The 17259-nt window shown below is 36.8% G+C and overlaps 1 protein-coding gene across 1 annotated transcript in view; it reads left to right on the top strand.

Moving 5' to 3' along the window:
• The first annotated feature begins 929 nt into the window (after positions 1-929).
• Positions 930-17259, top strand: part of LOC146465409 (adhesion G protein-coupled receptor L1-like) — a 30558-nt gene continuing 14228 nt past the window's right edge. The window contains exons 1-7 of the mRNA XM_085128760.1: positions 930-1063; positions 6070-6111; positions 8366-8407; positions 12480-12698; positions 13219-13380; positions 15837-16139; positions 17067-17165. Coding sequence (XP_084984886.1) covers positions 994-1063; positions 6070-6111; positions 8366-8407; positions 12480-12698; positions 13219-13380; positions 15837-16139; positions 17067-17165 — 937 coding nt within the window. The 5' untranslated portion in view covers positions 930-993. The remainder of the gene's footprint in view (positions 1064-6069; positions 6112-8365; positions 8408-12479; positions 12699-13218; positions 13381-15836; positions 16140-17066; positions 17166-17259) is intronic.

Raw genomic sequence — 17259 nt, 5'->3', positions numbered from 1 at the left:
GCGATGGCGTGAAAACGCTCCAAAAACGGAAAAATTCAATTTCTGGTTGCCGTCCGTGGCTCAAAAACGTCTGTGCTGTGCCCTAATACACGAAAAATTCCCCGGCTACCACATTCAGACGTAACAGTTGCGCTGGAACGATATAGCACATTTTCTTATTAGTTTTCTTAACCAGAGCAACGCTATACCAGTTGACAACCGACAAATAAAGGCTAATGGCTTCAAATTATGGATCCGTCTAATTAATGAATTCAGTTTCAGTATTTTACAGCAGGTGGTGTTTGTCACGATAATTGGCAAGTTTTATACAGCAACTAACGCAATTAACAGAGAGGAAAAGGCCATGATTGAAGCGCATAGAGCTCATTAGACACCAGTGAAGTTTTTTTGCTAGGCTTTCCGCAAGATTATTTATAAACGTTTAACAACAAAATTAAAGAACAATATTCTTTTTCCTTGTCGCCCTCTTCACTTAATGTTGGAGCCTATTATATTACTGTTATACTAGTACTTAAGGTAACACACTCATTTTTCTGTGTACCTTTATAAGAGCGCCTCCGTTATCACTGTCGAATCATTTTAAAATTGACTACTTCCCCGGAGATATCGCGTTATCGTTCTTGGAACGTGATAAAAATATCTCTCTTCAGTTAATTCTGAATTCAGTAACCCCCAGCCAAAGATCCCCATCTTAAAAAAAATGCTTTCGTACCAACTGCGTTCGTTTCTTTAACTTATTTATTTTGCTCATGCTTAGGGTTGAATTGTTCATTCGACAGCGTGTCTTACTTAGAAAGGTATATAATTACCATATAAGTTATTGCGTGTGTCGCGTGATGGATCTTAATTAAATAATAATGTGAGCCCCAGAAAGCGGAACTGCTATACCATAACTACTGCCAATATAAAAATAAATTTATATTGGATATTTAATAGTTTACTCCCATTATCAGCGGAAAACAGGCACACTTCTCATTTGACGATATATTTGCCATGGAGAAAATCTGCCTTGTAATGATTGCTTCTGTCGTTGCATTCACTATACACGCACAAAATACTCAGGGTAAGATATATAATTATTTAAGGTTATTGACTACACTGAAACTACATCTTGTGTTTCAAAACCTCTCCCGTCCAACCAAGGCAATTCATAATTTGTTATTGCTTTAGATATACTACCTAAAAAGCCCTAGATAAGGCATTGCAATTGCTAAGCTCTCATGCACGTGAAGCAAACATTTAGCATGAGAATATTTACAAATTAGCGCTATCTGATCATTGGAAATAAGCGCTCGATGAATTAGAATAAAATCGCTTAATTCTTTTGAGCGTAGTCATCTTTGAGACCAAAGAAAAGTAAGGGTTTCAGTTTTACTTATTCAAATTTAGCGCATTTCATACTTTAAATAACTCGTTTGGGATTTTTCAGGTTGACTATTGCTATAACAATTATCCTTCTCAGTTTTTGCTTCAGTGTATTTGCGACGAAATGTCTTTGGGAGCATAAATGTTTCTTTAGTTCAGAAAAATATAAGACCTGTGCTTACATTAATTTCCTCCATCTTCAAACTAAACCCTCTCGTTCGTGTCAATTTTTTTTTATTTCAAAGTAATTGTACATTCCTTCTAAATAGACCCATTCGGCTAACGCAATGTTGTACCCAATTCAAATCCTTTGGGCATAAAATGTTTTGTTCTAAGTATTTCCATATCATTTAAATGTGAATGCTACATTATAATGTAAATGCAATAAACAAAGAATCTTAACCCCAGGGATCAGAATTGGGTACAACATTGCGTTAGCCAAATGGGTCCAGGTGAGGCCGGATTCCGTCCCTTGTCCATAACTCACGACTGCGAAGATCAGATCATGATTTCTAAATGGTGTCCATTTTGGATCCACCATCTTGGTTTTCTCGAAAAGCGCAGAAAACGCTAAAATTGACGGACGAGTATACAAAACCAATGGAAAAAAATTAATGGCTGCGTTTTAAACGAGTACATATATCTTATTCGATGGTTTTACATATAATACGCGCGGATATTGAATACGAGCAATAAGCAAAATGTCCGCGAGTATTATATGTAAAACCATCGAATAAGAGATTTATTATTTTACTACAAAAATTTTTTTTTATTTTGGCTTCTCTGTTTTGGTAACAGTTTTGAAATACACCCGGCATTAGCTGTCCAACGGTATATGGCGCGTACGAATGACGTAAACAACACAGAAAGCCAGTTAAATGTCTTTAATTTGATTGGATAAAATGAAAAGATAAATGACAAGTGGTTGGCATGCTAAAAACTTGAGTTTGAGCTTGCATCGTTTCAAAAACTATTCTTCGTCCAGTCCGGCCATTGTTGTTCCCTTTTTTCTGCCTTTTCCGTCCGTATTCGCTCTGTTGTAAACCGGTCAAACCGGGACACTACAGTGTATTACGATCTCATATTTTGCGCGTTCTGTTGACCTTATTTGGTGAAATGACATAATAGTGGAATAATAAAGTTGCTTATTAAGGATAACGAAGGCCTGTCGTTGGAACACTAGCCTAACTAATGACCGTTCATTTAAGTTGTACATTTTCTTTTGAAAAAAAATCAGTCATGGCCGTACATGAAAGTTTTGGGGGTGAGTTCGTAAAACAACGGTGCAGGATGAATAAATTAATATGAAAATATGAAACATGTATTTGAACTGCGGGCAACAGAATAAAATAGAATAAAGAACTTGCAGTGATATTCATATTCATTTACGGTATTCAGCTCCCAGTTGGGTTGATGGCTCAGTTGGTAGAGCACTACAGCATTACAGAGGTCTTGGGTTCGAATGCGTTCAAGCTGATAGTTTGAAAGTTGCGTATTTAATATGTTACCCGCAGTTAAAAAAAAAAATGATATTTTTGTATTCATTTCTTTCCATCTCAACGGGTATTTTTACAATAACTGTCAAAATTCTCGCGTGTTTATTGGATAATTTTTATCATCAATAAGAGTACAAACAGATAAAATGTTAATTTATGCAACTTTTGAGGTAGCGAGATGGAGGCAAGGCGATGTGCCGGACTTTAATGTTTTCCACTTTAGTTTTCTAGATGACACTCTCCCTGACTGGGAAAAAGAGATAGAATTGTCAGATACGGAACTTATCTTCTGTGCAGAAGCCCAGGTCAGATGTGAATTTGATTCAGATTGAATTTTTCGCAGAAAGTGAGAATTCTAAATTACGCAAGCTGCAAACTTTAACCTTTAACTTTGTAAACAATGAAATTGTTTTGACTGTTGTAAGTAGCCAACCAGAATTTGGCCGTCAATTTGAAGAAAATCCATGTTTACAGCTGTTTACTGTGTCTTTTCCCCTCAGTTTAACCCGGCAATTAACCATTTTGGGTTTTTGTTATTGTAAAAAACAAATTGACTTCGTTTTTTCATGAGTCTGTCCTCTTATTGATGATAAATTGCATCATAATATTGTCAAAGTGGCTGTGGAAATCACGAGCCGCAGGCAAGTGATTGTTAAATTAAGAGCTCACAATATTTCCAGCTCATTGTTGGCTTGATAGTTCAGTTGGTAGAGCACTGCACCGGTATCACAGAGGTCATAGGTTCGAATTCTGTTCAAGCCTGAAGTTTATGCAACTGCTTTAGTTGCATAAACAACTGAGATGGGTTTTCTTCTATTTAATCTGTTGCCCGCAGTTCAAATAAATGTTTCATATGTTCATATTCAGAACAAAAAGAATAGATAATAGTTTATGCCAATCAAGTATCAAGCCTCTTTCTTTCAGTTGCTACTATCAAGACTACTACTTCTCCTACTGCCTTGCCAGGTATGTGTTGAGCTCGTACAATAACAACAACAACAACAACAACAGCAACAAAAATAAATGTTAATTTCTTATACCAATGTAATATAAACCCTAACAGAAAATGAGCCTCAATATGATTTTAATCAAGTTAATTCCAGAGCTGTCCATGTCCCGATTAAGGAAGATGCTTACTTTTGTTACTGCGCATACGCTCTGCGCATCTAGAGATACTCGGATTTCCTATTGGTGGTGCCTACTAATACAGGAATATTTTTGCGCTGTGTAGAGCTATGTGGAGAAAGCAGAACTTAGGAAGTGCTCTCGGTACCCAAAAAGAAAATTAGGGGTAACTATGCGCTTTTCCCCGCATAGTCATAAACTGTACAAAAATACTTCTGTATTAGTAGGCACCGTCCTTAAACCAATTTTTTGTGATACATGCCAATCAAGTACGTAGTATTCCTGTTGTACGTATCCTTGAATTCTCAACCTGCATTGGTTGGTTTTCCATGTTAGAGTTAAATACACCACTGGACTTAAAAGGCCCAGTTTCACCCATTCGGCTTTGCGGCCGTTTGTTATTGTTTAAAAGCGCTTGTATTGTTTAGTCTTGCGATCTGATTGGTTTACCAGAATATTCCCGCTGGGATGAAAGTCCTGGCGCATTCAAAATAAATCAGACCACGCAAATCGGACTGGTTGATTTCGTTTCAGTCGCTCCGATTTATTTTAATCTCTATACCTATAAGAAATATGTACTCTCCAAAGCGCTCGAGTTCTTTGTACTCCTTTGTGTAAAATTCTCGGCGAACGAAATTCGAGGTGTGGTTCGTTTTTCTGCATTTATTCCTTTGAGCGACGCGGCGAAACAGTCGAACAGTTAAAGCCGGCAGCCCTCAATTAACATTAAATAATTTTGTCCGAAGATTTTCATTCTATTGTTTTATAAGTTAGACAATAATCTTAAAGTGTCCTTTCGATTATTATAAAAGCTGACATGAAATGAAATTAACAGTGCTGGACTCGTTAGCTCAGTTAATATCGCTTTCAAAATTATAGCGAGCTGCGCCGATCCGGTCTATCTTACTATCATGAAATTATTTCTACCTTTGATGATAAAGCAACGATGCTACGAATGAATCTGCAGCTTACTAAGCCAATGAGTATTTTAATTTATTTGCCTGTGCCAATAAAAAAAAACGAAGGAACGCCACCTAGAAAACCATACAGTTTAATACGTCTCTTCGCAACGCTGTTTACATGAATCGGGAGAATGAAATCGAATGGAGCTAAAAAACTTACGTGTTAAGGTCAGACATCCGTGGAAATCAGGAACATCGCTACAACAGATGCATGCATGGAGACAACAAATCCTCCCGCTTCTTTGTTTCAGAATAAAAGCGAGACGAATACATTCCTTCGGAATAACAACTGTACAACTACATTGTCAACGGCGAGATGTTACTTAGAAGCGACCGACGATTTTCCAATTTTCCTTTCCACACGAAGACTGTTCTTGAAAATATCCACATAAATAAAGCGAGAGGATATTATACAAAGCTTAGTGACACGAAAAATAGTGATATTCCAGGAAATGAGCTCGATGAATGTGGATTACTTTCGCTATTTAGCGCTCGCTGGTAATTTTCTGAATTTTCGACTGTGCGAAATTCAGCTCGGCGCGCAATGTCTCTTGGGTGAACATGGGCCTTTAAGGCTAAAATTTCTTACTGAAGCCGTTGATGAAAATTCCCGTTTACTGTATTTATCCCTATCTAGACTGGGCTTGCTTTTGTCTTCAAATTTTCTGTGAGTTAGATGTTTTAGAATTGAAACTTTTAACTTGTAAATAGCTTGGAATATGTTAATAAAGATTTTATTTATTATTATTATTATTATAATTATTATTATTATTATTATTATTATTATTATTATTATTATTATTATTAATATTATTTTTATTATATGACATCGTAATGACATCGCAATTGTTCAATTACAAGCTCACAATATGTCCAGCTCCTTGTTGGCTTGATAGCTCAGTTGATAGAGCACTGCACCGGTATCACAGAGGCCATGGGTTCGAATTCTGTTCAAGCCTGAAGTTTATGCAACTGCTTTAGTTGCATAAACAACTGAGATGGGTTTTCTTCTATTTAATCTGTTGCCCGCAGTTCAAATAAATGTTTCATATGTTCATATTCAGAACAAAAAGAATAGATAATAGTTTATGCCAATCAAGTATCAAGCCTCTTTCTTTCAGTTGCTACTATCAAGACTACTACTTCTCCTACTGCCTTGCCAGGTATGTGTTGAGCTCGTACAATAACAACAACAACAACAACAACAGCAACAAAAATAAATGTTAATTTCTTATACCAATGTAATATAAACCCTAACAGAAAATGAGCCTCAATATGATTTTAATCAAGTTAATTCCAGAGCTGTCCATGTCCCGATTAAGGAAGATGCTTACTTTTGTTACTGCGCATACGCTCTGCGCATCTAGAGATACTCGGATTTCCTATTGGTGGTGCCTACTAATACAGGAATATTTTTGCGCTGTGTAGAGCTATGTGGAGAAAGCAGAACTTAGGAAGTGCTCTCGGTACCCAAAAAGAAAATTAGGGGTAACTATGCGCTTTTCCCCGCATAGTCATAAACTGTACAAAAATACTTCTGTATTAGTAGGCACCGTCCTTAAACCAATTTTTTGTGATACATGCCAATCAAGTACGTAGTATTCCTGTTGTACGTATCCTTGAATTCTCAACCTGCATTGGTTGGTTTTCCATGTTAGAGTTAAATACACCACTGGACTTAAAAGGCCCAGTTTCACCCATTCGGCTTTGCGGCCGTTTGTTATTGTTTAAAAGCGCTTGTATTGTTTAGTCTTGCGATCTGATTGGTTTACCAGAATATTCCCGCTGGGATGAAAGTCCTGGCGCATTCAAAATAAATCAGACCACGCAAATCGGACTGGTTGATTTCGTTTCAGTCGCTCCGATTTATTTTAATCTCTATACCTATAAGAAATATGTACTCTCCAAAGCGCTCGAGTTCTTTGTACTCCTTTGTGTAAAATTCTCGGCGAACGAAATTCGAGGTGTGGTTCGTTTTTCTGCATTTATTCCTTTGAGCGACGCGGCGAAACAGTCGAACAGTTAAAGCCGGCAGCCCTCAATTAACATTAAATAATTTTGTCCGAAGATTTTCATTCTATTGTTTTATAAGTTAGACAATAATCTTAAAGTGTCCTTTCGATTATTATAAAAGCTGACATGAAATGAAATTAACAGTGCTGGACTCGTTAGCTCAGTTAATATCGCTTTCAAAATTATAGCGAGCTGCGCCGATCCGGTCTATCTTACTATCATGAAATTATTTCTACCTTTGATGATAAAGCAACGATGCTACGAATGAATCTGCAGCTTACTAAGCCAATGAGTATTTTAATTTATTTGCCTGTGCCAATAAAAAAAAACGAAGGAACGCCACCTAGAAAACCATACAGTTTAATACGTCTCTTCGCAACGCTGTTTACATGAATCGGGAGAATGAAATCGAATGGAGCTAAAAAACTTACGTGTTAAGGTCAGACATCCGTGGAAATCAGGAACATCGCTACAACAGATGCATGCATGGAGACAACAAATCCTCCCGCTTCTTTGTTTCAGAATAAAAGCGAGACGAATACATTCCTTCGGAATAACAACTGTACAACTACATTGTCAACGGCGAGATGTTACTTAGAAGCGACCGACGATTTTCCAATTTTCCTTTCCACACGAAGACTGTTCTTGAAAATATCCACATAAATAAAGCGAGAGGATATTATACAAAGCTTAGTGACACGAAAAATAGTGATATTCCAGGAAATGAGCTCGATGAATGTGGATTACTTTCGCTATTTAGCGCTCGCTGGTAATTTTCTGAATTTTCGACTGTGCGAAATTCAGCTCGGCGCGCAATGTCTCTTGGGTGAACATGGGCCTTTAAGGCTAAAATTTCTTACTGAAGCCGTTGATGAAAATTCCCGTTTACTGTATTTATCCCTATCTAGACTGGGCTTGCTTTTGTCTTCAAATTTTCTGTGAGTTAGATGTTTTAGAATTGAAACTTTTAACTTGTAAATAGCTTGGAATATGTTAATAAAGATTTTATTTATTATTATTATTATTATAATTATTATTATTATTATTATTATTATTATTATTATTATTATTATTATTATTATTATTATTAATATTATTTTTATTATATGACATCGTAATGACATCGCAATTGTTCAATTACAAGCTCACAATATGTCCAGCTCCTTGTTGGCTTGATAGCTCAGTTGATAGAGCACTGCACCGGTATCACAGAGGCCATGGGTTCGAATTCTGTTCAAGCCTGAAGTTTATGCAACTGCTTTAGTTGCATAAACAACTGAGATGGGTTTTCTTCTATTTAATCTGTTGCCCGCAGTTCAAATAAATGTTTCATATGTTCATATTCAGAGCAAAAAGAATTGATAATAGTTTATGCCAATCAAGTATCAAGCCTCTTTCTTTCAGTTGCTACTATCAAGACTACTACTTCTCCTACTGCCTTGCCAGGTATGTGTTGAGCTCGTACAACAACAGCAACAACAACAACAACATCAACAAAAATAAATGTTAATTTCTTATACCAATGAAATATAAATCCTTACAGAAAATGAGCCTCAATCTGATTTTAATCAAGTCAATTCCGTAGTAATCCTGTTGAAGGTACCCTTGAACTCTCAACCTGCACTGGTTGGTTTTCCATGTTCTAGGTAAATACACCACTGGACTTTAAGGCTAAAGATTTCTCACTGAAGTCATTGATGAAAATTCCCGTTTATTGTATTTAACCCTATCTAGACCGGGCTTGCTTTTGTCTACCGGGGCCGACCCCACCCCCGTCCCCCGAAAAATAAAACTTCGCAAGTATAAAAGCTATGACAATGAGACTTGGAAGAGAAAGAGTACGTCCAAATATGCTTCCTTTAAGGCCCGCAACGAAAAGTGATGACATTGGGACAGTTAAAGAACCAATGAAAATCAAGTGGCAAATGCCACTAGCCAATGAAATTTCACTACATGGCACATGATAACCAATCAAAATCAATGACAAAATTGCGACCAGGTAATACACCTTATTCCAAAATGGCGACTGCCTCAGACGATCTGGGTCGAGTAGCACGAAAGCGAGGCATGGAGGGCCACGATTCAATGTTTACATGTGGTAGTATTTAACAATTATTCCATGAGCGAGCGTTGGATATGAGATGGTAAATAGCCAACGAGGCGCGAAGCGCTGAGTTGGCTATAACTAATCTCATATCCAACAAGCGCGAATGGAATAATTGTTTTATTAAATTCTCGGCGTTTGGAATTGCTGTTGAAGTTTACTGAATTTTTATATTATAAGAAAAAAATTCTTTCAAATTAAAACGACCGGATGTTGAGGCAACCTCCGACCAAAGCGCGCGAAACCTAATGATCACATGACACGCGCAGCTCTTTGCAAACGGAGTTGAATGAAAAATCAAAAGCGAAGAAAATCGGACAGAGTCGGACATCTAAAATTCAAGAAACGTTTAAATGTACGAATTATAACCTTTCTGAGACTAGCATTCAAGTGCTTTTGGAGTTCCAGCTCATCGAGAAACGTAATAGTTGTGCACATTTGAGCAAATGTTCTGCTGTGTGGTGCCGAGCGAAGGAAGAGATCAGGGTAAGGACGGCTTTTTTCATGCTGAACTGAATTTCTCGCGGACGATTTAAAACACTTCAGGCAAGTCTAAGTGTACGAGGTACAACCTCACTGAGACAAGCATTCAGTGCAAGTTTTTAAACTTCAAGCTTGTTTGAGAAGCGTAAGAGCTGTGCACATTAGTGCAAATGTTTTGCTGAGTGGTGCCGAGCGACGGAAACGAACATTATGGCCGCCGCTCGTACGGATTTCATAGATGAACCATCTGAAGTCCTCGTAAATTCGTAAAAACATAAAGGCAGGCATGAAGCTCTTCCTGAGTAATTTCTTCGATTGGTTTTAACTTCTTACCGCCAGGATTTGCAAGCCATCCTGAAATTTTTGAAGGTAACCGGTTGTTATGGTTGTTGTTATGTGATCTAAAAAATCGTAAAATCTTGCAATTTTGAAGATTTTAAAGGAAACCAGAGATACGTACCATTAAATAGTCTCATGCCGAACTTTGTGGCTTTTATTGTTGTTGTATTGAGATGGCATTGTTTGGTATTTCTTTCTTTTTTTTTTTTTTTTTCTACATTTTTTCGAAGTAAGTTTTGCTTCTCGAGGGAAAAAAAAATTAGCTTAGCGACAACTGGGGCATTCGTTTTCCATATAAGGTCAAACTACGGTATATGAGCTGATAACCGAGATTTAGTGAACCAATCAGAACGCTAGAAATGCAAAATCCGAGGCTGAGAATTTAATAAAGTGTAATATTTCCTCCCTAGGTATTATTATTGATAAGGTGTAGATAAGGTATGGGGAATCGCTCTGGCCTGGGACTAGCCCAGACCAGACGAAGGTAAATGTGGCAAGGCAAGGTTCAACTCAACTGACTCGAAGGGAGGGAAGGGTGGGCAGTTAAACATGATTTCAGCTCGCGGCCTCAAGTTGAGTGACAGAGTGTGACACAATGCAATCTATTATATAGCATATTCAAATAATCCCAAGGGAGTTAATTACCAATGCAAACTAAGTTTGCATAGTTACGGCCACTTGAGGCAAACCCCACTGGGAGCTACGTACAAGAGGCAATTAGAACTAAACAAATATCACCGAACCATAACCTTACAAGCAAATTCGTAAACACCTCTCACGGCTTTCGGCATTTCAACAAACAAATTCAAAACAATCCAAGACACCGCGTTTCGGTAAATCACAGTATAACACAAGAAAAAAGGAGTCTCGACGCAAAGACTTGTCAGAACAATTCTCAATAAAAGATATAAAAAATTATTATTAATTTTTTCAATAACGCGCCAGGCAGCAATACACATCACAGGTAAGTTTAACACGTGGAAAAAATCTCGCCACTACGACAAAACCACATGCAAAAATATTCGCAATCATAGACAATATAAGCGTTTGCTTATTTAAAAAACAATTACCACGCCGCCACAAACGATACCACACAGGCAAGGCGAGTGAACACGTGAAAATACTCCAGCCACTTCAGGCAAAACCACACAGGCAAAAAATCTCACAATTCCCGGCGCTGCCACAGGCAACACCACACAGGCAAATAACAAACCACACAGGAAAATACTGCCGCCACTTCAGGCTAAAAACCACACAGGCAATTCACGCAATTTCCAACGCCGCCTCAGGCAACGCCACACAGGCAAATCTTACCCCACAGGTAATACTGCCACCACTTCAGGCAAAACCACACAGGCAATTTAAGTAATTTCCAACGCCGCCTCAGGCAACACCACACAGGCAAATTTTACCCTACAGGTAATACTGCCACCACTTCAGGCAAAACCACACAGGCAATTTAAGTAATTTTCAACGCCGCCCCAGGGGATGATACGGCACATAAGCAAATTTTACCCCACAGGTAAGACTAGCCGACTAGAAATTATCCCGCCAGACAGTCCAACAAATTTTCGATACCTTACTGTTCATGCAAAAATGAACAAGCACAACTTGGGACTTACTTACTTTGTTTTTTTGTTTTTAGATTTATTTTCTCTGGTTGTTTCTTTAATTATTTTATTTTCTCTTTAGTTGATCAGACCAAATAATTATTTTCATGTGACGAGCATGCAATGATTAGATTCCCTCTTTTAGGCTCTGAACAATTATATCTATTTATATGAGTTTACTTTCTGATTTTTTTTCTCTCAATGGCTATGAGTTTGTGTATAGCATTTATTATTTATTTAATAGTGGCCTGGAAAAATCAAAGAATAATTACGATTTTTTCTTCCATTTGACAAAATTAATTGTTCTCTAGGAGCATTTTAGAAACGTGAAAAGGTGCTTTGTTTCAATCTAACAATTTCAGTCTAGTTTTCACGAGAAAACTTAAACATCCCTCATATTGGCTTTAAAGTGGATGGTCACGTTCCATGTTGTCGTATGACATATCCAAGGAGTCCTTGATGTTAAACAAAGAGTTGCTTATTTAGAGTTGGTTCTTCATCTTTGTTTCTCATGTTAAGAAGACTGCACCGAGTGGAAGTTTCAGGTTTTGTGCATGAGTACTGTTTCTATGCACCATGCATTTCCAAGTTTAACAGCTGTGTTTAGAGGTATCAACAAGTTCTGATTTGTCATTTAATAAATATGTGGAAACATTTTCATATTTGTAACTGTTTCCTTTGCCTGGTTTTTAGACTCGTTGTATGCATAGTCTCAATTTAAGTATTTTGGAGAAAAATAGATAAATGGATTACTTTATTTAAGTCTTAACGGTCTTCAATTCATATTAGTAATCGTGAACACTAGAGATCGAATTGGAATTTGGAAATGTTGGAAATCTTCTAAAACGTTAACTGTGACCTAGAGGAAAACATTAGAGGAGTCTTGTCACCTAGACTTTCGGTACTGTTTGAATAAAAACAATTATGTAACTGCCATCATGTAATTGATTGAATAAACCATTGATTTGTTTTCTGTTTTCAGTCGGTAGCAACTTTGGTATCATTGAACCGTTTCCAGAACGCATCTATCCCGTTGAGTTCACTTCAGCCAAGGTTACCTGCGTAGCTTTTGACTCATCTGGAGTGAAAAAGCCTGAAAGAATAGAGTTTTTGAGAAAAAACGAATTTGCTGTCTACACAAACATAACAGCTAACAACAACATCTACTTTACAAGTCGAATAGAGGAGGTGAATCATCACGGTAAGTAGTTAAGTTGTATTTGATTAACATCTTCATTTTATGCCTAAGTGTTCTGTGGTCGTTGTGTTACCAGAGTGAGGAATTTGTTTCTGCATTTTCTGAGGGATGTTCACGTTTTGGCAGACTTTCTAAGACTGTACGTCTTGAAAAGTTAAAGAAGCGTTATGAATCGTCAGTTTGAGTGAGTGAGAGAGATGCTGAGTGACAGATCGCGGGTCGTAGCAAAGTATTCTACGATTTTGTCTGTGTTTTCTATAGGGAATAAGAAGAAATACTCGTTCATTTTGCGTTTGTTCAATGATGTAGCGGTAACTTAAGTAAAAAAGTATTTTACAAAATTGCCTTTTTTAATTTCAGAGTAAAAACAGTGTTCATTCGTTACATAAATGTTTCAGATGTTTTTAATTAAGTACCTTTTTTGCTGTTACGATGTACATTCTTTCGCGGCTGACCATGACAGTGGGCCATATTACCCTTACTATCATTTGCATTTAAATATGGCAAGCACTTACATTTTCAGGTGGCAAGAACTTATCGAAGCTTTTCGTCACCATGCACATTCGAAATGTAACGGCTGATGATGATAGTCAGAGAGGTCCACTGGGAAGGTACGAATGTCACGCCTATGCAGTTGGTGACCCTGCAGGGAAGAAGCACGGCTTTACAGTCACTGTCATTGGACGTAAGTTACTATCTTTTACCAGCATCGCGACATCTTGTCACTATATGTATGCAATACTTGATCAATAATGTACCAACTAATCCTTGAATGTTAAACATCCCAAGACCAGTTGGTACGCCATTGTTTCCTGACGTTGTTACTATTATTTTTTTGTACACGTAACCTTCAATATATTTAGATGGCCTTAAATAAGTGCCAGGGGTCCGTTTTTGTAAACTTCTGGTAACTTATCCGGCGCGATTTAAAAAAGAATTGTTCTTTTTCCTTTCCTTTTCCTTTTTATTTCTTCTTTAGAAAAAATTTTATATTTTTGTTGTAGTATTTGTAAAGACCCACTTATTGTTGTTGTTGCTGTTCTTTTTTGTGGTACGTTTTGTCTCCGTAAATCAGGGTGACTGTAGTCAGGCAACTCGTGGGTAAGACAGTAAAGGGAATTTCTAAATTTGTCTTTTTTTTCCAAATAAAATGAACTTCATATAACAATGGATTTAGCAAGACTTACACAAAGCGTTAGTGCTGCCTGGAAAAAAAATTCCTTTTCTAAAATGGGGGACGGTTTCTCAAGGTAATTTTGATAACGCTTTGTCAACAAATAATCAAATATATTTCCCACATCCACGCTGCATCTGTCTATTTCCCGTGATTGTGCGTGATTTCTTGTGATTTCTCGCGGACATGGTTAAGTTTTTTTCTCACTTTGTTCGTACGAAGGGAAATAATTTTCTGTGGGTCACCGAAATTTCCCTTCTCCAGAACGCTGAAGTATAAAACACACTACAACAATGCAAATGCAGCAGAGTGCAAACACTTGCCTGATATGTAAAATGCTAATTGTCAAGAGATATGCTTTATTGTTGTTGTTCTCATTCACATTTTACCCAGAGTATAGGACACGTGATTATAATTAAATTGCAAGAATGTTCCACATTAATAAGGCTCACGGAAAGATAGGGTGCTTATCAATCCTTAGAAAGACCGACCGACAACATTTTTTCATTTAAGCGCTATTGATCAGCACATGTAAATACGCGCTATATAAAATTGGTAAATTATTATTATTATTATTATTATTATTATTATTATTATTATTATTATTATTATTATAATAATAATAATAATAATAATAATAATAATAATAATAATAATAATAATAATAATAATAATAATAATAATAAGCAACACTGACAAAGAGCTGTCATTCCCTATTGAACGCTGTCAGAAATGGATTATCTGCCAGAACGTAAAAATAGTTCAAAAGTTCCATGAATACGTAAAAACTGTTTGAATGTTGTGGAAATTATTTAGTGTAACATAACTAGCCCAGAGCCGTGTCCGCAAGTTATGTAAACAATTCATGAAAACAAAAATGAAATCTTCTATAATAATAATGGATCAGTTCTAATTAATTAAGTAATGGTAAGACGCCTTTAGATCATCCGCTTTACAAGCACTAGGACATCTATTTCGCTCCCTTTCCACAATGCCGGTCGTTTGGCCAAACACTCTTGGTGCTCCTTTGCCTAAGATTTCTAGCTCGGTTTTTGTAGCCCAACAGCGAGGAGGAGGCTTTTTCAAAGAGCAATGTGTTGCATTTCTGACCCATTGTTCCAATCGTTTATGTGCTGTGTTAATTTATCAATGAAATTTTTTCCTGTTTTCCCGTGAGGAACATTTTATGATATCGTTACAAGCATTGTCAGTGGTTGACGTGTTGACTATTATTGTTCTTCCATCACTATGTCGGCCCCAAATAAATGAAGATAGCATGTCAATGGCTTTGAATTCCGGGCAACTCCCTAGCATGCTGTCCGACCCATTTTCAAAGGTTGAGTGATCACGCTCCTCTGTCGGCCCCTCTGTGATGATGATAATAATAATAATAATAATAATAATAATAATAATAATAATAATAATAATAATAATAATAATAATAATAATAATAACAACAATAATAATAATAATGCTAATAATAAATAATAATAATAATAATAATTTTTTAAAAGTTATTAATAATAATCTCAAGCAAATTGTTATTTACAAGTTAAAAGTAGTAAAAAGAGCTATTAAAACCTATTTACAATTCTTGTCGATTAAAAAAAGAGACTATTTTCAAGCACAATTCTTTTGGAAGAAAAAGGAAAAAAATATCTCATCAAGTTACAATAGTATTCTTATTCGTAATAACAAATCATATGACCTATCATCGCTAAAAGTATATTCACAATTAAATTATGGTCCTAATGACGAAAAAAAACAAGTCGTATTAAAAGTATGAGCGGAAGATAATAATAATAATAATAATAATAATAATAATAATAATAATAATAATAATAATAATAATAATAATAATTGATATTCATCCCAAAGTTTCTATTATTTGTTTATTTCTGTGGACGAGCGACATGCAGAAAGCAAATCTTATTATTCACATGCATTGCTTTTAATTGTTTTTTTAGAAAACGAAATCCCCAAAGTGTTTGTCTCTAAGTTTGGCGTTCTAAACGGTGACGATGAAGTAATCATTTTTTGCAACGTGACCCAAACTAACGACGGGAAAGGCCCCCTTGCAGCGCTGGAGAGGATTTCATGGTTTAAAGATAACTTTCGTGTGCAAAGTGTCCGATGTCCTGTCCCGAACGTACCTGAAGATACACTCAGTCCTTTGCTTGTCAAAAATGGAGGAAATTACACCTGTGTTCTGGAGTTGCTGCTGCGTGGTGCCACAGCATACAAAGTTTCAGATTATACTGTGATAAAATGTGAGTTTGACATTGGCAATGGTACACAGTAATAGTACTTAGTTGAGTATCTCATGGGGCGTTTAATATTTGCTAGCTTATACACATAGCCTTAAATACAGCATGAGTCGTTAAGACAAAAATAAAGCATATTTGGGGACCTCAAATACTGTCAATCAAGAAAGCAAGATGTCAAAATAGATCAGATTTTCTCATCACCTTGATACAGGTTTTAATGAAAGCTACCACCAAAGATTGAACTCAGACAGGGAGCTAAGCCATACTTTTTCAACTAGCATACGAATATTAAATGGGTAACAGTAAACCATTAGACAAACTAACCAAACCTGAGGCTTAAACCTTTCGATCGACTAACAACCAATCGAGGAAAGTTATAACTAATACTCCTAGTCATTTTACGCAACATACACAACGTGGTCGTTTTCTGACATTGTTGCAACCCTTTCATTTCTTGGTTTATTTATGATTTGTTGTTTTTCTGTTTAGTTATTATTTTATTAATTTTGGGGGGCGGAGGACGGGGGAAGGGTAAGAACTTCAACGGTTTACCCTTACCATATAAGGCAAGGTAGAGTCCGTGTCCGAATGATCAGGAAGAGCAGCCGGTGCGTAAGTCCTGTACTGTAGCGTAAAATCACTAGAAACATCACTGCTCCTGCTACTGGCTTCTCCCTAGGTGGGCTTTAATTCTACGAGAGGTACCCAGAGCGCTATTTAGTTAGGTCTCGATCCCTAACTTTTCACTTGTACAGAATTTATATAAGTAGATAGAAAGACAATGTGGAGTGCCGATTCTTGTCTAAGGAAACAACATGATACGATGAAGAGACCGGCTTTAAACCACCGGTAGACAGCCGAACAAGTAAACCACTTCCCCTCCCCTCAGAGTTACTATGCTCTTAAACCAGGGTGTGTTTCCCGTTGCAGACACTCCACTGTGTCCGAAAGAGAGTTCGGAAGGGGTGTCATGGTCAATTACTTCTAGAGGAGTAACCGATTTAAAATCGTGTCCAAATGGAGCCAGCGGTAAGTCGTAATCGAACTTGTGATCAGGAATCTTTTTACTCCAGAGCTATGCACGTGGTATGGAATGCCAATCATATCGTTTTTTAGACATACT

The sequence above is a fragment of the Pavona decussata genome, unplaced genomic scaffold, assembly GCF_977016875.1.
Source record: "Pavona decussata unplaced genomic scaffold, jaPavDecu1.1 SCAFFOLD_156, whole genome shotgun sequence".
NCBI lineage: Eukaryota > Metazoa > Cnidaria > Anthozoa > Scleractinia > Agariciidae > Pavona > Pavona decussata.
The sequence above is the reverse complement of the archived record's forward strand: the minus strand, read 5'-3'. Positions and strand labels throughout refer to the sequence as shown.